Here is a 17,949-nt window from a genome sequence, read left to right on the forward strand (position 1 = left end):
GGAGGTAAATGCAGCAATTGCCCGACCGCACTTTGTGGACTCCCTGCTCAGTGTTTTCAAATCCCAGATTAGTCCTGGTTTAGACCTGGTTTAGTCCTGACCCACCCATGTGTAATTACTACCCGCCCATAATACGTAATACGCGTTTATACACTGTAAAAAAAAAAAAAAAAAAGCATGCAAAATTGCGCTACAAAACACAAAACGGCGAAAAGGTGAACCACAATATAGCAAGGGACTGGGGGTCTAGTGATTAGCAATCAAATTTATAATTTGGCAAACCACAATGTTCTGCTTTTTACAAGTTGCTTATCAGATTTTCATACATCAAATACAAATCTTTGTCTGTAATATTACACAGTAAAGCATTAAACCTACCAATCTCCATGGCAACACAAGTTATAGGTCAGAACTTTTGAGGGACTCCCAGCCCATAGTAAGGAAACATGCTTTTTGATTATCAGTGAAAAAAAAACAGCATTTGATGTGTTTTTAATGACATATTGTGGAACATCTTAGGCAAAGACCCTTGATCATTAAAGTAATAAATTGCAGGTTTAATATAGCTTTTCCTAGTTGAGTTAAATTGAAGTTGTCATTAGGTTTTTGGTTTTCATGTAGATATAAATCAAAATCACTTCTGACTTAAATGACGCTATCGTCAATTTTACAACTATGCTCATTTCTCATTTTTATTCTGCCAAATGGACTTTTCACACCTTTTTAATCATTTATACTCTCTGAGACATTTAGTGATTCATGCATGTTTGAGTAATCTTTATTCTCCTGTATTTGTACCTGTACTTTGTTCTCCTTGATCAGTGATATGAGATTTGGCAACATGGTGTAGACATTTTGGTGCATTTTTGTTTTTTTGTAACTATCCATCAGAGGTGCAGACAGCTTCACAGCTCTTTGTTGTGTTGACATTTGCGGTGGCGTCAGCTCCCATTGGCTCAGTGAACCTGTTTCTTTTAAGTCATTTTAGATCAATATTGTGACTTAAAGATTGTGATTGGACTGTGTAAATTTACTGGTGGAGAGTCTGTCAAAGCTTTTCTCCATGGAGATGTTATTGCTTTGTCTGGAATGTTTCACAGTATGGCATTAAACCTTTCTATCTTCTTGGAGACCAAACAAGACCACTCAGATACAGGACATTCATACCATACTCCCTACAACTGTAACAACTCACCCTTATGTAACAGATAATACTCCCTACAACTGTAACAACTCACCCTTATGTAACGGATAATACTCCCTACAACTGTAACAACAACTCACCCTTATGTAACGGATAATACTCCCTACAACTGTAACAACTACTCACCCTTATGTAACAGATAATACTCCCTACAACTGTAACAACTCACCCTTATGTAACAGATAATACTCCCTACAACCACTGTGTAACAACTGTAACAACTCACCCTTATGTAACAGATAATGTACTCCCTACAACTGTAACAACTCACCCTTATGTAACAGATAATACTCCCTACAACTGTAACAACTCACCCTTATGTAACAGATAATACTCCCTACAACTGTAACAACTCACCCTTATGTAACAGATAATACTCCCTACAACTGTAACAACTCACCCTTATGTAACAGATAATACTCCCTACAACTGTACAACTCACTTTATGTAACAGATAATACTCCCTACAACTGTAACAACTGTACAAGGCATCTGTAGTAACAAGAAATGACAGACTCTCCACCAGAAATGTTGCACAATGCGCCTTTAAAATATCAAAAACAGAATCGCCCATGGGTGACCTAGATTACAGCAGTATAGCAGACAAAAGCACAATCTGTCTTCTTTAAAAATATGAAAAGTCCTCCCTGTCTCGCCTTTTTGTAAAACCATCGTCAGACCGCAGCTTCAACAGCACCTGGTCTTAAGGTTACCAGAGTCACCGCTGCTCTACAAACCCTTTCACGCCATTACATCATGTTCCCTCCATCTCTCTCTCCTCTCATTCCACCGCTTCCTTTCAGGGACCAGGCCTCCACAAAAGGTCATTTACTCCGGCAACAATAACGTGATGAGAGCCCAGAGTGAAGGACCGCGACCGCCACAAAGGACCCAAAATGGCGTCCGCTGGAGGATTTATACTGCACCGGGATTGTAACGATCCGTCTGCTTTTTGGGAACGGGAACTGAGAAACGGAGCACTTTTCCAGGATAATGTTGTCTTGTTGGTGGGACTTGTAGATGGTGTTTTTGCCGAAGGGGACGTGTAATTTAAACAATAACAGCAGCAGTTCTGTGAGCAGGAATAATGAATGAGTACGTTTGGCGTTTTGTCTTTTCAGTAAAATAGAAACTACCGAGGAAGGTTCAACGCACAAAATACATCTTTGTTTCATTGCTTCAGGTTTTTCAGTTTGAGAAATCGAAGTAAATGTGATTATTTGACAGGTTATCAATGGCCGATTCATGTTTGGGTTTACAAAGGTGGTGGAATCTTTTCAGTCTATATCAATATCCAAACCCAATTCAGCTACAAAAACAGCACTGTCAACACAAATTCAAAGCGGCAACAAAAAGCTTCCAGGTTCGATTACCCATTCGACCGGTTTGTTTACAAGTCCGACCAACATCACAACATTATCCAGGAAAAGTTCTTCATTTCTCAGTTCAGTTCCCAAAAAGCAGAGGTTTTTTACTATTCCGCAGCAGTACAAATCCTCCAGCGGACGCCGTTTTGGGTTGTTTGTGGCGGTCGTGCTCCTTCACTCTGGGCTCTCAACACTTTATTTTCTCCTTGTGTGGAGTTTGCGTGTCCTCCCTGTGTCTGGGTGGGTTTCCTTCATATGCTGCAGTTTCCCGCTAGCCAGACTGGCACCACCTAGTGCCTCCGCTCAATTTCATTTCTCTCCAGCGACCAGGTCAGGAATTGGAATACACTAAACGGTTTGCCCAGAAGAACACCAGAAGTGCGAGTTTGGGCACCAGCCAATCTGCGAAGAGCCAGGCATTCTGTGTTGGCAACGATTCCCAAGATCAAGGATTAAAAGCCTGAAATAGAGAATGTTTGGTGAATTTTATCAAAGGAAAATACATTATTGTCCTTCTTCCTATGGGATTTGGGAAAAGCTTAATATACCAGTTCGCCCCATTAGTGGTGCATTACATGCATCACAACCAAATAGAAGGTTAAATAAAAAAATTAAAAAAAGTACCCACCTAACGTCAAACTAATTCTAATGCTGCAAGGTCAGACGGTTTCCATGAAGTGAACCCGCCTGATGAATCAGTCTTGGTTTTGGGTTGATGGGGGAAACTAGTCTAAGTCAAAATCTAGAGTCAGGTCCCACTGCTCCTCATGAAATACTCCAGTGTAATGAAGGATTGTCAAATACAGAGGACAAACTTTCCTACGAGACAATAAAGGAGAACCATAACACTGACTTTAAATGTTTAAGAAAAGAAAACTGATATAATTAAACCTTTTAAAATATAGGGTCAGGATCACAGAGTTTAGTAATGTGTCCACACATTTTTCAAAACAGTCATGCTATTGTACTTTTTATTGTGAACCTCTATAACCCAGAGGTGGGGATTTGCAAGTCGTGACTTTAACTCAAGTCAGGTTTGAGTCACAATTTTTAAGGACTTGAGACTTGATAAAATGGACTAAGACTTGGGACTCGACTTGGACTTGAATGTCAGTGACTTAGGACTTGAGTCAGACTTGAGCCCAGTGACTTATGAAGACTTGATGCTCCTCCTAAAAAAAAAATTAGTATTTAGAAAATACTTTTCTCTTCACAGTTGATACATGCTTAATTTTACAGGAATAAACTGGAACGTGTCCCTCCCACTTCTCCATGTGTTACTTTGGATGAAACTGTGTAGTACTGTACTGTGACATGGTATCCTCAAATGTACTACAGTAATGTACAGTATTTACAGTATTTACAGTACAATGCAGTGCAACCAAGAGAAGTGCATAGAACATGATCCTTCCATTTCAGCGCAAAACAACTGTTATAAAGCACTTTTAAATCTGAATTCTTTCTGACTGTTATATTTTCCTTTTCAAATGTCTTGATGTGAATCATTGCATTTCTACATGACTTTAAATACAGTTTAGCTTAAAAGTTATATAAATTGCAAAAATCTAAAGACTTTAAATGACTCAAAGCTCAAAGCAGATGACTTGGACTTGATTTGGACTTATGGGCCAGTGACTCGAGACTCGACTTGGACTTGCCTGTATTTGACTTGGGACTTGACTAAAGACTTGAGACTTACTTGAGAATTGCAAAACAACTACGTGATCTCAATTTGCAATAACTTTAACCTCTACAGCTTCATTGCTCATCAGTTTCAATTATTAAAAAAAAAAAAAAAAAAAAAAAAAAAAATGGCAATGACTAGGCCTGCCTCTCCACAGATCTGCGCAGTAACTTGTCCCCATAAATATAGATGTTTAATGCTGCAGTGCAATATTCTGGGCAGGCGACAAGCAAGAGGCGGACCATCCATCTGTAAAGTTCTGTAGTGCATCTTTAATCATGGAAGCCACAATCTTGGAAAGCAGCTGGAGCACTAATCACTTTTACACTACAGAACAACAACAAACTTCAGTAGCAATCCAATCTGTATGTATTTCTAGACAAATCGAAAGTGTGTGCACCCTCTGCCCTCTCCTCGGGTTAAACCAAAGAATAAACTCATTTATAAAGTTTGTGTTTGGGGCTAAGTCGTGCTCACACAGTGCAGATCCAGCACACCCACTTGATTAACCTGCTATTGGATTTCCACAGGCGCTCTATCATTAAAGCCCTGTTCTATTTACTGCTACTGCTTAAAGGGCCTGGATATGATTTTTATTTCTGCGTATTTGAGCCGTTCACAGGGCAGATTCTAATTTGAGCTTAAAAGACAAATGCCAGGCTGTCTGTAAAAACAAAGACCACCACAGACCGTCTTGCCTGAGGAGACGGGCGTGCTCTGATATTAACAGCAGCGTGACTCTATTCTTCAGAGCCTCTGCTGAGCCTTTGTTGTCCTTTGCGATCGCGGTCTGACGCTAACCTGTGTTTGAGAGAGAGGAGCTCCCTGCAGCAGGTGGTGGAGTGGGTGAGTGGACCCGTGGGGCTGCCCCCGTTCAGAGTGTCAGAGCTGTTCTCCACTCAGGTACTGTGAAAGCCGGATCTGTCACTACGGGGCCCACACACCCACTGCACCAGGAGCTCCAGCCTCATCGCTCTGGACGACGCTATGTGGTCCCTCGGGGGAGAATCAAATGCTACAGGGACAGTTTTGTACCTGCAGAGACAGGATCACTGAACAGGAGTGATGTCCAGGTGGAATCTCACTCTTAAACAGAACCTGACGCTTCTGCTGAAGTAAGACTAAGTGGACTGTGACGTCTGAAGGCTGTGGGACATTTGTGTTGATTCAAGATTTTGTTCTCATTGTCGTAGAAAACCACAAAATGACATGTAAAGCATCAAACATTGCATAGTTTTGATGTAAAGTGCAATACAACAGATCCATCTCATAGAATGTATAACTCCAGTGTAAATAAGCACAGTAAAGACTTTCAGTTCAGCACATATGGAATAAACAGGAACAGTCTGAGCAGCAGCAGAAAGGGCATCAGGAGTAAAGTGTGTCACAGGTTACAACAAAAATTTAATATCTGTTGCACGTCATCACTGAGGACATGACAGATGATGATGGTATGTATAGACGGTGTAGGACGCTCTACATATGCTCAGGCAAAGACTCTTATGCTCAAGTTTGGTTCTTGTACAAATGATGTAAAGTTGTTGTTGTTAAAATCATATTGCACACAGTTGTACACAGCTCACCTCTGGACTAATTATAAAAAAGCCAGTTTGCAAAGACTGCAGGTGCCTACAATGACACTTTACTGGTGTTTTTGAGGAGGCCACGATGAACGAGTGCGACTGAAATTTTTGTTACTGCTTGAGTGAACACTTGGCAAGCTGCACTAAGAATTTTAATGCACAGTTTTATCTGCAGATTGAACAAATCAAACAATGAAATAATAATGTCACTCACAAATATGAGATTCAGTGCAATAAGATATCAGTCCAGTGTGTGGAGACACTGGTATGGTTCTTTTAAAAACAAATGTTTATTGTTTTGTAATGTCACTGTCCTTGTCTGTTTTAAAAGTGGACCATGAGTCCGGAATAAGTGTCAAATACACAAAGCAAGATTATGTATCAAATAAAGTGAAAGTACAGTAGAAGAAGATGATGATGATGTGATGATGATGATGACAGGGACATACAGTCAGATCTGTGGAGTTTAACCCTTCTAGACTGACTGTACTGTATACGATAGCGGCGGACATGTTTTATATAACCACGCATAACTTTCCAACCATAAAAGATAAACTTACTCGTTCCCCTTGAATAGCTGAGAGTTTTGGCTTTGCGACCATATTAACGGCATAATCCTACGTCAGTTAGGAAAATGAGTGTCAAGTAGGAACTTTGCTTTCTGCCAAACGCATGCGCTCAATCCATTTTGATTGGCCCAAACTTTGCCAAAAAGTGTAATGTGTCAAAATGGTCGATGCTCTGAGCGTCTGTGTTTGTGACAACTGAAAAAGACGCTGTAAGTGCAGTTATTTCTCAAATAAATGGCAAATTACGCATTTTGGTCTGTGTAATTGTGCATCTCTTACTATTTTTATTTGAAAGGTTTAGTTCAGTCAAAATGTACAAATCCAAATGTAATAAACACTATGGAAATGCAGGAAGTGATGTGGCTCTGTGCCCTGGACCTGACACCAGCTGTTTCCATGACTGGCACCAGGAAAGTCATGTGGCCATTGTACTGTTTTTTTTTTTTGTGTGTCTGTTTTTGAGGGTAATAAGTATATTTTTAGTTTATGTACAGACTTGATATTTTGCACTTTTGTAACTAATTCCCTAAATTAAACATTTTTATGTCCAAAAATAAAAAACATGTTCATACATGTTTGCTGCGTGTTTTGTGTGAATTAAATTTTCCTTTTCCATTTGTATTTCTGGTCCTATAGCTTTTATTACAGCCATATGACACAACTACAGTGAACAGATTGTGAAATGACATGTTGTACATCATTAATGGGTAAAAGGGGGAGTTTTAATAGCAAAATTAAGAAATAAATCCAGGCAAGGACAAATGTAGTAAAATTACCTTTAGGTCTGGAAGGGTTAATGAGTTGAATTCCTGATCTGTGTCTTAATTTTATGTTTTGGACTGCTGTGAACCCTGAGTACTAATAAAAAAGAAATAAACCTTTCCTTTAGAATGATCTTGAGCTGAATCAGAACATAGACTAGTATACGCCCATGGACAACTATGAAACTACCTGGACCACTGAGGAATTATACAGATGTAAGACCAAGAAAGTACAATGATTTAATCCTGAAAATCACATTCTAGTGTCTAAAGTATTTTCTGTTATCACCGTGGTTTCAGAATCAGTATTGAGCCTCGAGTCTATTCCTGAGCATCGAAGTCATGTTTAAAATATGAGTATCTTGACAGCTCTTAAATGGAAAGACAGATACGTGGGGGTTGTACTCACACTTTAGCTTGAGTTAATTTAGCGTGTAGCCCACTTAATGATTAAAACATACTCTTTCTCCTCTAACTCTGTCAATAGCGTAGCGACCCTGAACTCGAGTGATGGACGCACAAACAAACTGGGCCCTTTAGCTGATCGATACTTGGCCCTTCTCTTGCTCTCAAAGACGTTAAGGACTCGATAACCCTTCAATAATAATTAGTCTCCTCCCCAAAGCAATGAGCGCCCCGGACCAAGGCCAATCAATAGCATATATTATAATTATTACAAATGTGCATCAAGTCATATCTATCTTTTCAACTGACAGGAAGGAGTTTTTCATATGAGCGAAAAGAACATTAACCATTTGTATCTGAATTTGAACCCGCGACCATTAGCTTCTGTTTAGCGTAAATTATTGTTCGTGCCATAGACTGTGTAGAAGTCGAATGAGAGTGTGACGTCACCCATAGCGATCAGCTCCAGTCAAATGAACCCAATCGAGGCCTGCAGTTAAAGCGGGTAATCTGTAAACAGGGACGATATTTGGAAATTCAAACAACCAAAAAGCAGAGGTATACTATCTCTGTATACATTTTTTATTAACAAACTTGTATGCTTAAAAAGATGTTCTTATTACAGTAGTGAGCCACGTTCATATAATATCTGTGATTAAAACACATTGTTTTTTATGTTAAAATAAGCCACCTTTTATTGGCACCAGTGTTGGGGAGTAACGGATTACATGTACCATCGTTATGTAATCAGAGTATAAATTATGACTAACTGTATTCGGTTACAGTTACTGTTTCAGTGAGTGGTAATTGGATTACAGTTACTTTGTTGAAATAAATGGATTACATGGCAGTATTTTCCTGTTTTCACGTTTTGGTCTATTCTTTTATTTCGGTAATTCCACTCATTGCCGGAAACCCAAACAGAACATGTGCAATAAGAGCTATGTACGTCTCGTTAACAATGGTGGCATCAGTCACACAATGGACGAGATCGAGGAGCCAGTAGAACAGAGCCAGCAGTGTACAGGCAAAAACGCATTTGTGTCTTAGAAATTCAGACATCACTTTGTATTTACAGAGGAGAGGGACGGGCGTGTAGTGGGCGTGGTGCGTGGAGGGTACGCCGACCACCCACTTCTCCCGACAAGAGATATAAAAAAATAACAAATATAAAATCGCCTACAAGTTAAATGTCAAACCAAAGCTATTGGCAATGGTGAAAACAAACTGCATAGGCTCATGATATCTGTACTACAGTCCTACCTGAGACATGAAGGGACACACACACACACACCAACACCCACACCCACCTTCATCATCATCATCAACCTGAGAATGCACGGACCACGTCTCTTTCCGTACTGCACGGACACTGCCGTCTTCCTGCACGCCGTGTGTGGACGGTGTTTTCTTGTGTACGCTGCGTAGACTGCGCTTCCTCCTTTACGCCTCTAAACCAGAACTAACACCAGGACTAAAACCAGTACGAAGGAATGAAGGAATAAACCAAGTCTAAACCAGGTCTAAACCAGGTCTGAATAATATGACACCTAACAGTAGGGTGGACATAATTTACAGCAGTACTGATCTCCTATAGAAAGCATTTCTCAATCAATAATATTTTTCGTATGGATAAGGAAAGACAGGTCTTTTTATTGTCTTTTAGCAGATAAAACATCTTATGTTAACATATCCTAGTCTTTGCGACTCTACAACAAACAAAAGCCTGTTCATGGAGACTTGGGCTCAACAGACAATTTGAAGAGAACAAACAAGAATTTGCAGGCTGTGGTTGGTACATTCATGTCGTTTTAAAAAGCATGACAATATCAAGTAATCCAAAGTATTCAGATTATGTTACTCACTTTAAGTAATTTAATGGATTATGTTACAAACTACATTTTGGGGTATGTAATCTGTAATCTGTAGGGGAATACATTTTAAAAGTCACCTTCCCAACACTGATTGGCACTTTTTTGTAACTGCTTTATTATAAATTACTGAGCTCATAATAATGCATGTACTGGGATTGTATTTTTGTATTTTTCTCTTGCTGTTTCACTCGGCATTCATAAGATAAACATTAAATCTGAAAACAACTGTCTCGTCAATGAATCAGAGTTTAGTTCACTGTCAAGTTGGAGACTGCAAATGTCTCAGTGAGGACAGTACAGCTGTCACTCAAACCTGCTGCCAAGGCTAGCGGAGCAAACCTCAGGGAAACAAGACCACTCACTGTTTATATCTTGATTTACAGGCAAAATAGTCAAATAAAAACACAAGCATCATGTGCATTTTAAGATGAGGATCATGTACATTTTAATCTGAGAATCCCGACAGCAGCAGTTACAGAGAGAAGGGCCACGATTTTTTAAGAGAAGTTCACTGGAGCCAGACCTGGACGTACCCACTTCGCACCCATGCTCACTTCCTGTTTGGAAAGGTTGCAATTATAGGCTCTATTCACGCTTACATCACAAACTAGGAAACCGTTTGGGAACAATGACAATTTCCGGTATAGTTACCGACTGACACTGGACCTTCACTGTTGTGTTTTTTTATGCATTTATTTTATTTTCATGTGAACTGTATGCTTTAATAAGGTGTTGTTTTTTTGTTTATATCTGAAAATACACTGAGCTCACCGACCGACTGATACAACCCAGTGAAGTAAATGTAATCAGCGGTAAAATGAGGTCTGCATACGTATGTGCGGTTTGAATCATCTTGAATTTGACGCCTCATCTCTTCTAATCACATGTACCCAGTGCGCTCAGAGTTGTGCGTAAGTGGGGAAACGATAAAAACTGAGGTATGGTTGTAACTGTTGAGTAGCCGAACGTAATGGAAAACTACAATAACATGGAGATGAAGAAAACTGGGCCATTTTCAGTTTTTCCCCGATTTTGTCAGACTTACTACCACGAATTAGCCTGATTTATCAGCCGGTTTCACTTTGTGGAAACTGTCTGACCTCACAGCATTAGGAATCGTTAGCTCGATGATAGGCAGGTACTTTTTTAAAATTTAACCACTTGCTGCTATTTGGTCATGACATATGTACCATATTTTGCGCACTATTAGGCGCTCTGGATTATAAGGCGCACTGTCATTGTATTTTGAAACTTTTTTTCACAAATAAACCACACCGGACTATAAGGCGCATTAAATAGAACACAACAGTTGGATGGGTTAGTGGGACTTTGGTGCGTTCACAGTGACTCTGGGCTTTGTTCAGTTGTGGCGTGTTGGGAGGGTGCTGTCTGGGACCGCTGGATTGTCGGCGTGTTCACAGTGACTCAGTTGTTCATTTGTGTCTAGAAGTGGCACATTGGACTCGTTTTTTCGGTTCATTCCTCTGTTCCGTTCCTCGTCCACGTGGAGTGATGAGTGTGGCTGTGGGTGTTTTTGGCTGTGCGGTCGCTGTCTGCTCCGTGTGTGTTTGCGTGCGCTGCAGGTGGTGTGGCTTTGTAGTTTACTGAAGTCGTGCTGGGACACCCGAGTGGATTCGTGTATAGGGTGCTCTGGATTGTGGGGCGCGCGGCCGTGTATTGATGGGGTTGGAGGCTATAGTGCAGAAAATACGGTAATGCGTCACTACCAGAGCTAACTGGTATGTTAAGCTTTTCCCAAATCCCGTAGGAAGAAGGGCAATAACGTCTTTCCCCTTGATAAAATTCATCAAACATTCTCTTTGTTCTAGCTTTTAAATCCTCGATCTCGGGAATCATTGCCAACACAGAATGTCTGACTTCGTCTACATCCATCTCAACTGCTTTGTTTACTGTTGTGCTGTTCCAAAAAAGGGACCCAGTTACGGCTTCACAGCTTTTCGCTGATTGGCCAATGCGTGGGGTACAACTTCCGGGGTTCTTGCAAATCGTCTAGTGTATTCCGATTCCTGACCTCGTCGCAGGAGAGAAGTGCAAATGAGCGGAGGCACAAGCCAAACGTCTTCCCGGTTTGTGACGTAAGCGTGAAGAGAGCCTGTTTAGGTAATAAAAAGCAAAGAATAAAATATCCCGTTTTTTTAATAGAAAAATCTATAGTTTTCACCTCCACAACAACGTGATTTTTGTATTATTGTTTGCCAGTTCATATTTCGGTCTTCTCTCAAACGTTAACGCTCTTGGAATTGTTTACACTCTGAATAAAATCCTACTTTTGAAACGTGTATTGCAAATCTAATCAAAATACTTGCCAGAAAAATTGCAATCTTTTCCAAAACGGTGCAGCGGTGGCATAAATCCAACATGGCCGTCTGTTTTCAGAGCAAGCGTGTGACAAAAATATATGACCTGACCTTTCTCTTTGTATTATGCTTGTGATGACATGAACTCGAACAGCGGCGAGGTCACTACAACAATAATGTGTTTACAGGCAGATTTAACCTTGTGTCTGTGCAGTGATATGAAACAGCACATGTTCCTGCACATATAGACAGCTGTCACAGGGAAATACAAGACAAGCGGGGGAGCTGGTGCAGGTAAGTACACAATTAAAGGTCCGTAGAATGCTCATCTCCACGGTGACGTTATTGCTTTTCTTCGAATGTTCCACTGTATGGTCTCTCTAATAAAGCTGTATTTCTTTATTGTACTTGAGCAGGGCCTGCGGACTTATCAGTGATGTTCAGAAGCGCCACACTTGAGTCTACACAAAAGGACACATATGCATTTGTAGTGTTATTGGCCTTTAAACTTGCTTACATCTGGGTTTCTGCGTTTGATTTCCAATGCTTAGAGCAGGACACATTTTTAAAGGTCCTACATTATGCAAAATTGATTCTTGAGAGCTTTAAGCCATGTTACAATGTTGTTACCGCATTAAAAACATACCTGGAGTTGTGTTTTGTTCATTCACATGTTTGAGTATCCATTGAGTATTATTAGTCAGTTTACATCTCCTAAAATCTAAATGCTCTGCTCCACTTTGTGATGTCATGAAGCGGTAGTTTTCAAGCTACTTTTTACCTTTAGAGTGAGGAAAAAACACAGCTTCACTGTAACCGGGAGGGTGCGCCATGTAACTTTCCCGGAAGTCATTGGATGGATCGACAAAGCCTGAACCTCAATGACAACCGAAACCATCCTGTCGGGATTCAAAAAGGCCAGAATAATTTTAACTGGAAATGATGCTGAGTGTGACGACAGCTACACAGAAGAGGAAGCGGCGCTCCGTTTACATCATGGATCTGTGGTTTATCTCCAGAGCTCGTGCAGAAGTGACACGGACGATGAAGAAATCAATGGATTTAGTAATTTAGAGTGAGATTGTGAGTTTGGGAAACTTGTGTTATGTTGTTTATGCTATAGTTATCTGAATAACTGTTACGCCTATTCAGCTTGTTGTTCTCTGTTCTGTTGTTATTACAAGAACTTGCCATTCAAGATGAAATGTCAGTTCCTGGTCGCTGATTTTATAAAATACATTTCTCCAAATAGTCTGACTTATAGTCCGGTGCGACTTATATATTTTTTTTTCTTCTTCATTGTGCATTTTTTGGCTGGTGCAACTTACACTCCGGAGCGACTTATAGTCCAGAAAATACGACAAGATAACATTTTATTTCAGTTATCCTTTGCCCCTGTATCTGTACTTTTACTTAAGTAGCAAAATTGAGTAGTTCATCCACCACCAGCAGTCGCTAACAGAAATGATCAGGTTCAATGTTTGTGCATTTACTTGTGAATTTCCCTTTTAGATATTTGAAGGTAAAATACAAATGTAATCAACAGGGAAAATTAGCTCTTGTCTTAATCTAGCAGTATGACAACATCAAACTCTAGAATCTGAAAACCACCATCGCGTACACCCCGCATAACACCCAACCAATCATGACACAGAACACACACTGTGGTACCACTCTGTGTGACTGACCTGTGCTTCGTTGTCTTTGAGCAGGCGCTTGGTCCTGGCTCCTCCCGGATCGTCCGTGATGTTGAGGACCACCACGCTCTTCTTCTCCCACCCGATAAACGAGCCGTCCGTCATGCCCTCCACCATTGCTAAGAAGTCCTCGTACCCGTGGTGACGCGTAGTGACCACCGAGAACGCCGTCCAATCGTATTCCTCGAGCACTTCGAAAATGACCTCGAGCTGCAGCAGCGTGGAGCAGGTGAACTGGAGGTAGATGGATCCACTCTCCTGCAGGAAACAAGGAAAAACACAAGGCAAGGTTGCATTATAGGAAGTGTTTTTAAAATTCTATATGGTAATTCAAACTTTCAATCATTTAAAAAAAAAAAAGTTCTTTACTGAAGAATGGGGGTGGGAAGCATTGCACAGCTTTTCTAGTGAAGGGTCCGTCACCTGCTTGTCTTCCTGGGGATGTCATTGCTTTGTCTAGAATGTTCCATGGTAGAGATTAAAGCTATCTCAAGGGAGACAACCATATTACAGGTCAGATCTATGGAGAGGCAACCCTATTCACAAAGAGAATTATTGTATTGTAGACCAATAAAACATTCCTGCACACTTGCAAAATGTGAGATTTATTAGGACATACAACGTTTGGGTGAATATATACAATGGCTACATATATTCAGATACTCAGATATGATCTGTCACTCTTGGGTGCTTGCCACACCCTATTTAAGATGGCCACCTGAGCTCTCACTCCATTTGCCTGATGAAGTCCTAGTGCCGAAGCGTTGTATGTCCTAATAAATCTCACATTTTGCAAGTAAGACTGTGTATGGGATTTTTCTCCATGTTCTTGGACTGCTCCTTCTCCTCCAACACACACGTTTCAAGAAATTGATGTGAGAAGTTCTCATTCTTTTATATAGTAAGCAATAGAAACACACATAATGGATACAGGCTAGATGTGTTTAATGTTATACCACGGAACACGCCAGGCAAAGAAATAATATCTCCATGGAGACGAGCAGGTGACAGACCCTCCACCACTAAACTTGTGCAATGCACCAAAGATGTTCCTTGTGTTGTTGTTGTTTCTATTAGTATGATTGCACTGATGTCAATACAGATACTATGTTCCATTATAAATAAACATAAAATTAACTTCTTGGGTTCTTTTTAAAGACAATACAGTGGGAGATGTATTTACTAGAGGTGTAACGGTACACAAAAATCACAGTTCGGTATGTACCTCTGTTTTGAGGTCACGGTTTGGTTCATTTTCGATACAGTATGGGAACAAAATGCAAAACCATTTGCTTGTTGTTTATTTGTTTTTATTAAACCAACAATTAGTTTTAACATTATACAAATGGGAAAATAAAATAAATGCAAAGTGCTGCTTGGTAACACTAATAAGTTAAATAAAATATTCTCAAATAAGAAACAGATGTATGAAATATTATAAAACATAAATTCCTTGTAAACAGTAAACAAAACTTTTCAAAAAGTAAAGTGCAGTACTAACAGTTCCAGCATGAACTTTTACTCAATCTTCATATTTCTGGCCAGAACAAAACAACTTGTCCACATTGTCTGTCCTAGTGAAGGAGTATTTTCAGCCTCTGGGGATGTTGCAACTGCAGCAGATCTGCACTTACTGCAGAGGTCACAGGTATGGGGAGAGGAAATTCTGTGCCAGTGGAAGGCAAAAGTGAAGACTGCAGTACGATGACCGTAGTTTTGTGAGGATTCACTTGGTTCGGAGGAACGTAGTCAAGGCAGGGGGCAATTGTTGTTAAGGCAGCCGCCCTAACTATAAAGCACCCCACGAAACACTACCACCCCAATCACGGACCAGTTCTCTTGTGAATATTAAAGAGCCGAGCCTTCTGTGGAGCTGCACATGTAGTGGTGGAATGTAAACACACACAAATTGCGTGAATTCACTTGTGCACAGCCCTGCACCAAACCATTGACATGTTTCGGCTGCTAGTTTCCTGATATCAGTGGCCTCTCTGTTCGAGTGTTTGAACTTGTTGTTCTCTGATCCAATGACCTGTGCCCGTATTAATCCATAATGTGGTTATTTCAGGACAGTATAGGAAACTGGGCATGGGACATCCTCTACCAGAGACCACCGGTCTGAATGATCTAATTGGTTCATCAGACTGCCCACACCCACAGGAAGTAACAACAGTTGATATACAACATGTCACCACCAACACCAGTTCTGAAAATGGCTCAAAAATGGCTCACAGCCAGCAGCAGAAACATGTCAACAACGTAAATACATCTCCCACTGTACTGGTTTTAAAAAGAACCCAAAAGAACAAAAGAAGACTGAATGAATGTTCAAACATTCAACAGAATGTTTTGAAAATGTTTACTTGCCCCAAATAAATAAATGCTATAATACATAATATAATAAAATAATACAACTTTTTTTACAGTCCACATTGAAAAAATTCTCCTGCAGTACCAACCTGTTGATAATTTGCCGTGGGCAGCTCCATTGTCATTCAGGTTACAAACCCATTTTAAAAGCCTCCAAGAGAGTGCATTGTTGACTTGTTGGTGCACATAAACATTGAATTTCTTTTTTTTCTGAAATTCTCAGTTGGAGTGAAAGGGATTCCTGCTGTGCCTCCACAATGAAAGTGTGGTTTAGCAGCATTTAGAAGCAAAAGTGTGTGGGTGAAATAAGGTCAATATTCAGTATCAAACATTAAGTCAATGGGTAAACAGAGAATCAATCAATCAAACCCAAAATCTGGTCATGAATTATCCATGATCCTGCCAGCAACGCCAAAATGAAGACAAACGAGGACGAATGCAAAATGAAATGGTGATGTGCAAGCAAAACTCCTTTCACACTTGGTTGGAGCTCAGGCAGTTCAGTAGAGACTTTGAGTGGTCCTGTTCTAGTCCTGGTTTAGTCCAGATTCTGTTTTGATGTGAAGTTTAAAGGTTCACTGTGTAACTTTTCTGGTAAGAGTCTAGTACTCGTTTGTGTCCATGGAGATATGCTACAGAGATTGCTTTTTCCCTTGAATGTACCATAATAGGGCATTAAAGTTATTATTTAATTTAGCAATATCTTGAAAAATATGCATTCTACTGTATTCCCCACAAACTGGACTTGTAAACCGATTTGGTGCTTGTCTCCATGGAGATAGAGAAGTTTAATATCATACTGTAAAAAAAAATCCAGGCAAAGCAACAATCTCCATGGTAGCGTGATGTCACCCGAAAAGTTACACAGAGTGGACAAACATACCATGTAACTGATGAACATCCACGGGTTTCAGAATGTTTAAACATCAGGACAGTTTCCATAGCGATTGGCAACTTGTAAATAAAACATTTGATCTTTTGATTGGTAAAGAGTCCTCAAAATGTCGTCCGTAGACTGTGATGTAGTGAATATTATAATGTTGACTGTAGAACTGGGTAAAGATGCACTCATTTTCTTTGTGGTTATCTGTTTTTACATAGAAATATGTGTATCTGAAACATGTATTCAATATTTTCATTAAATTGCTACTTTTGAATGGTCCTTAAAAGCCCATATTACATTATTTTCTAATGTTGTTTCATTCACACATGTTTAACACACAAATCCTGCATATTTAGGCTGAGTTCTCACATTGAAAACACTAATTATTTGGATGATTTCAGCCCTGGGATTTCCAATCTCTACTAAACAAAATGTAAAAAGTAACTGTTAACTTGAAAGCTATTCTGAGCTTTGTAGATAAAGCTGACGATGGTGTCAGTGTATTTGTTTCATGGTAATGAGTCAGAAAATTGTTGTTTTGTTTGCTCAGATGTTGAGATGTTTCAGAACAGCACTATTATTTTTATATTTTATTTGCAAAAATATTTACCTATGAGTCATGTGACTTTTGACCTTGCCCCAGCAGTATACAGAGAGTGAGAAATACCCTGTGTTTGATTATCTTTCGACTCCCACTTGGACCTTGGATTTGACGTCACATCCAAGCTTGAAGCGTGTCCCCTCAGTGACATGAACGTGGTAAGGTATTGGAGTAATACGAGTGACTGAAATTGTCACTGAAACCACCAAAGCATCTAAACACAATGAAAACACTTCATATTCACACACCACGGTGGGCACAGCCATCTTGGATTCTGACTCGGGCTGCTTTTTTTTCACTCCGTCCCAGAAAAAGGGGTGTGTCACACGTGTTGCTAGGCAACTTCCTTCGGAAAACCAATTCGGAAGGATAATCGAAAGCATGGTTAGTAGCCGTGAAAGAGAGAAAAAGACGACTGAGAGAAACACAGAAAAGGTGTAAAGAAAAAACGTCAAACTTAAAAGAAACACAATTTCACTACTGCTGGTGGTGTACAGGCCAACACGTTAAATATTGTTTTGAATTCTGTATTTATTTAAAGCTATTTTACGTAAAGCTGAGACATTTTCTCTGTCTGTCGAAGATTAATGAGAATAAATATTGACACACATGGTCATCAGTACGGAGCGTACA

General features: G+C 39.9%; 1 protein-coding gene across 1 annotated transcript in view; it reads right to left on the reverse strand.

Annotated features, from left to right (window-relative positions):
• The window catches only part of grin2da (glutamate receptor, ionotropic, N-methyl D-aspartate 2D, a), a 414,138-nt gene extending 399,684 nt beyond the window's left edge, over positions 1–14,454 (reverse strand). The window contains exons 1-2 of the mRNA XM_055157602.1: positions 14,419–14,454; positions 13,454–13,720 (exon numbers count right to left, since the gene is read on the reverse strand). Coding sequence (XP_055013577.1) covers positions 13,454–13,720; positions 14,419–14,454 — 303 coding nt within the window. The remainder of the gene's footprint in view (positions 1–13,453; positions 13,721–14,418) is intronic.
• Between the last annotated feature and the right edge of the window lie 3,495 nt (positions 14,455–17,949).

This window comes from Boleophthalmus pectinirostris, unplaced genomic scaffold, assembly GCF_026225935.1.
Source record: "Boleophthalmus pectinirostris isolate CB_2022bp ecotype Guang Dong unplaced genomic scaffold, ASM2622593v1 HiC_scaffold_21, whole genome shotgun sequence".
Taxonomy (NCBI): Eukaryota; Metazoa; Chordata; class Actinopteri; order Gobiiformes; family Gobiidae; genus Boleophthalmus; species Boleophthalmus pectinirostris.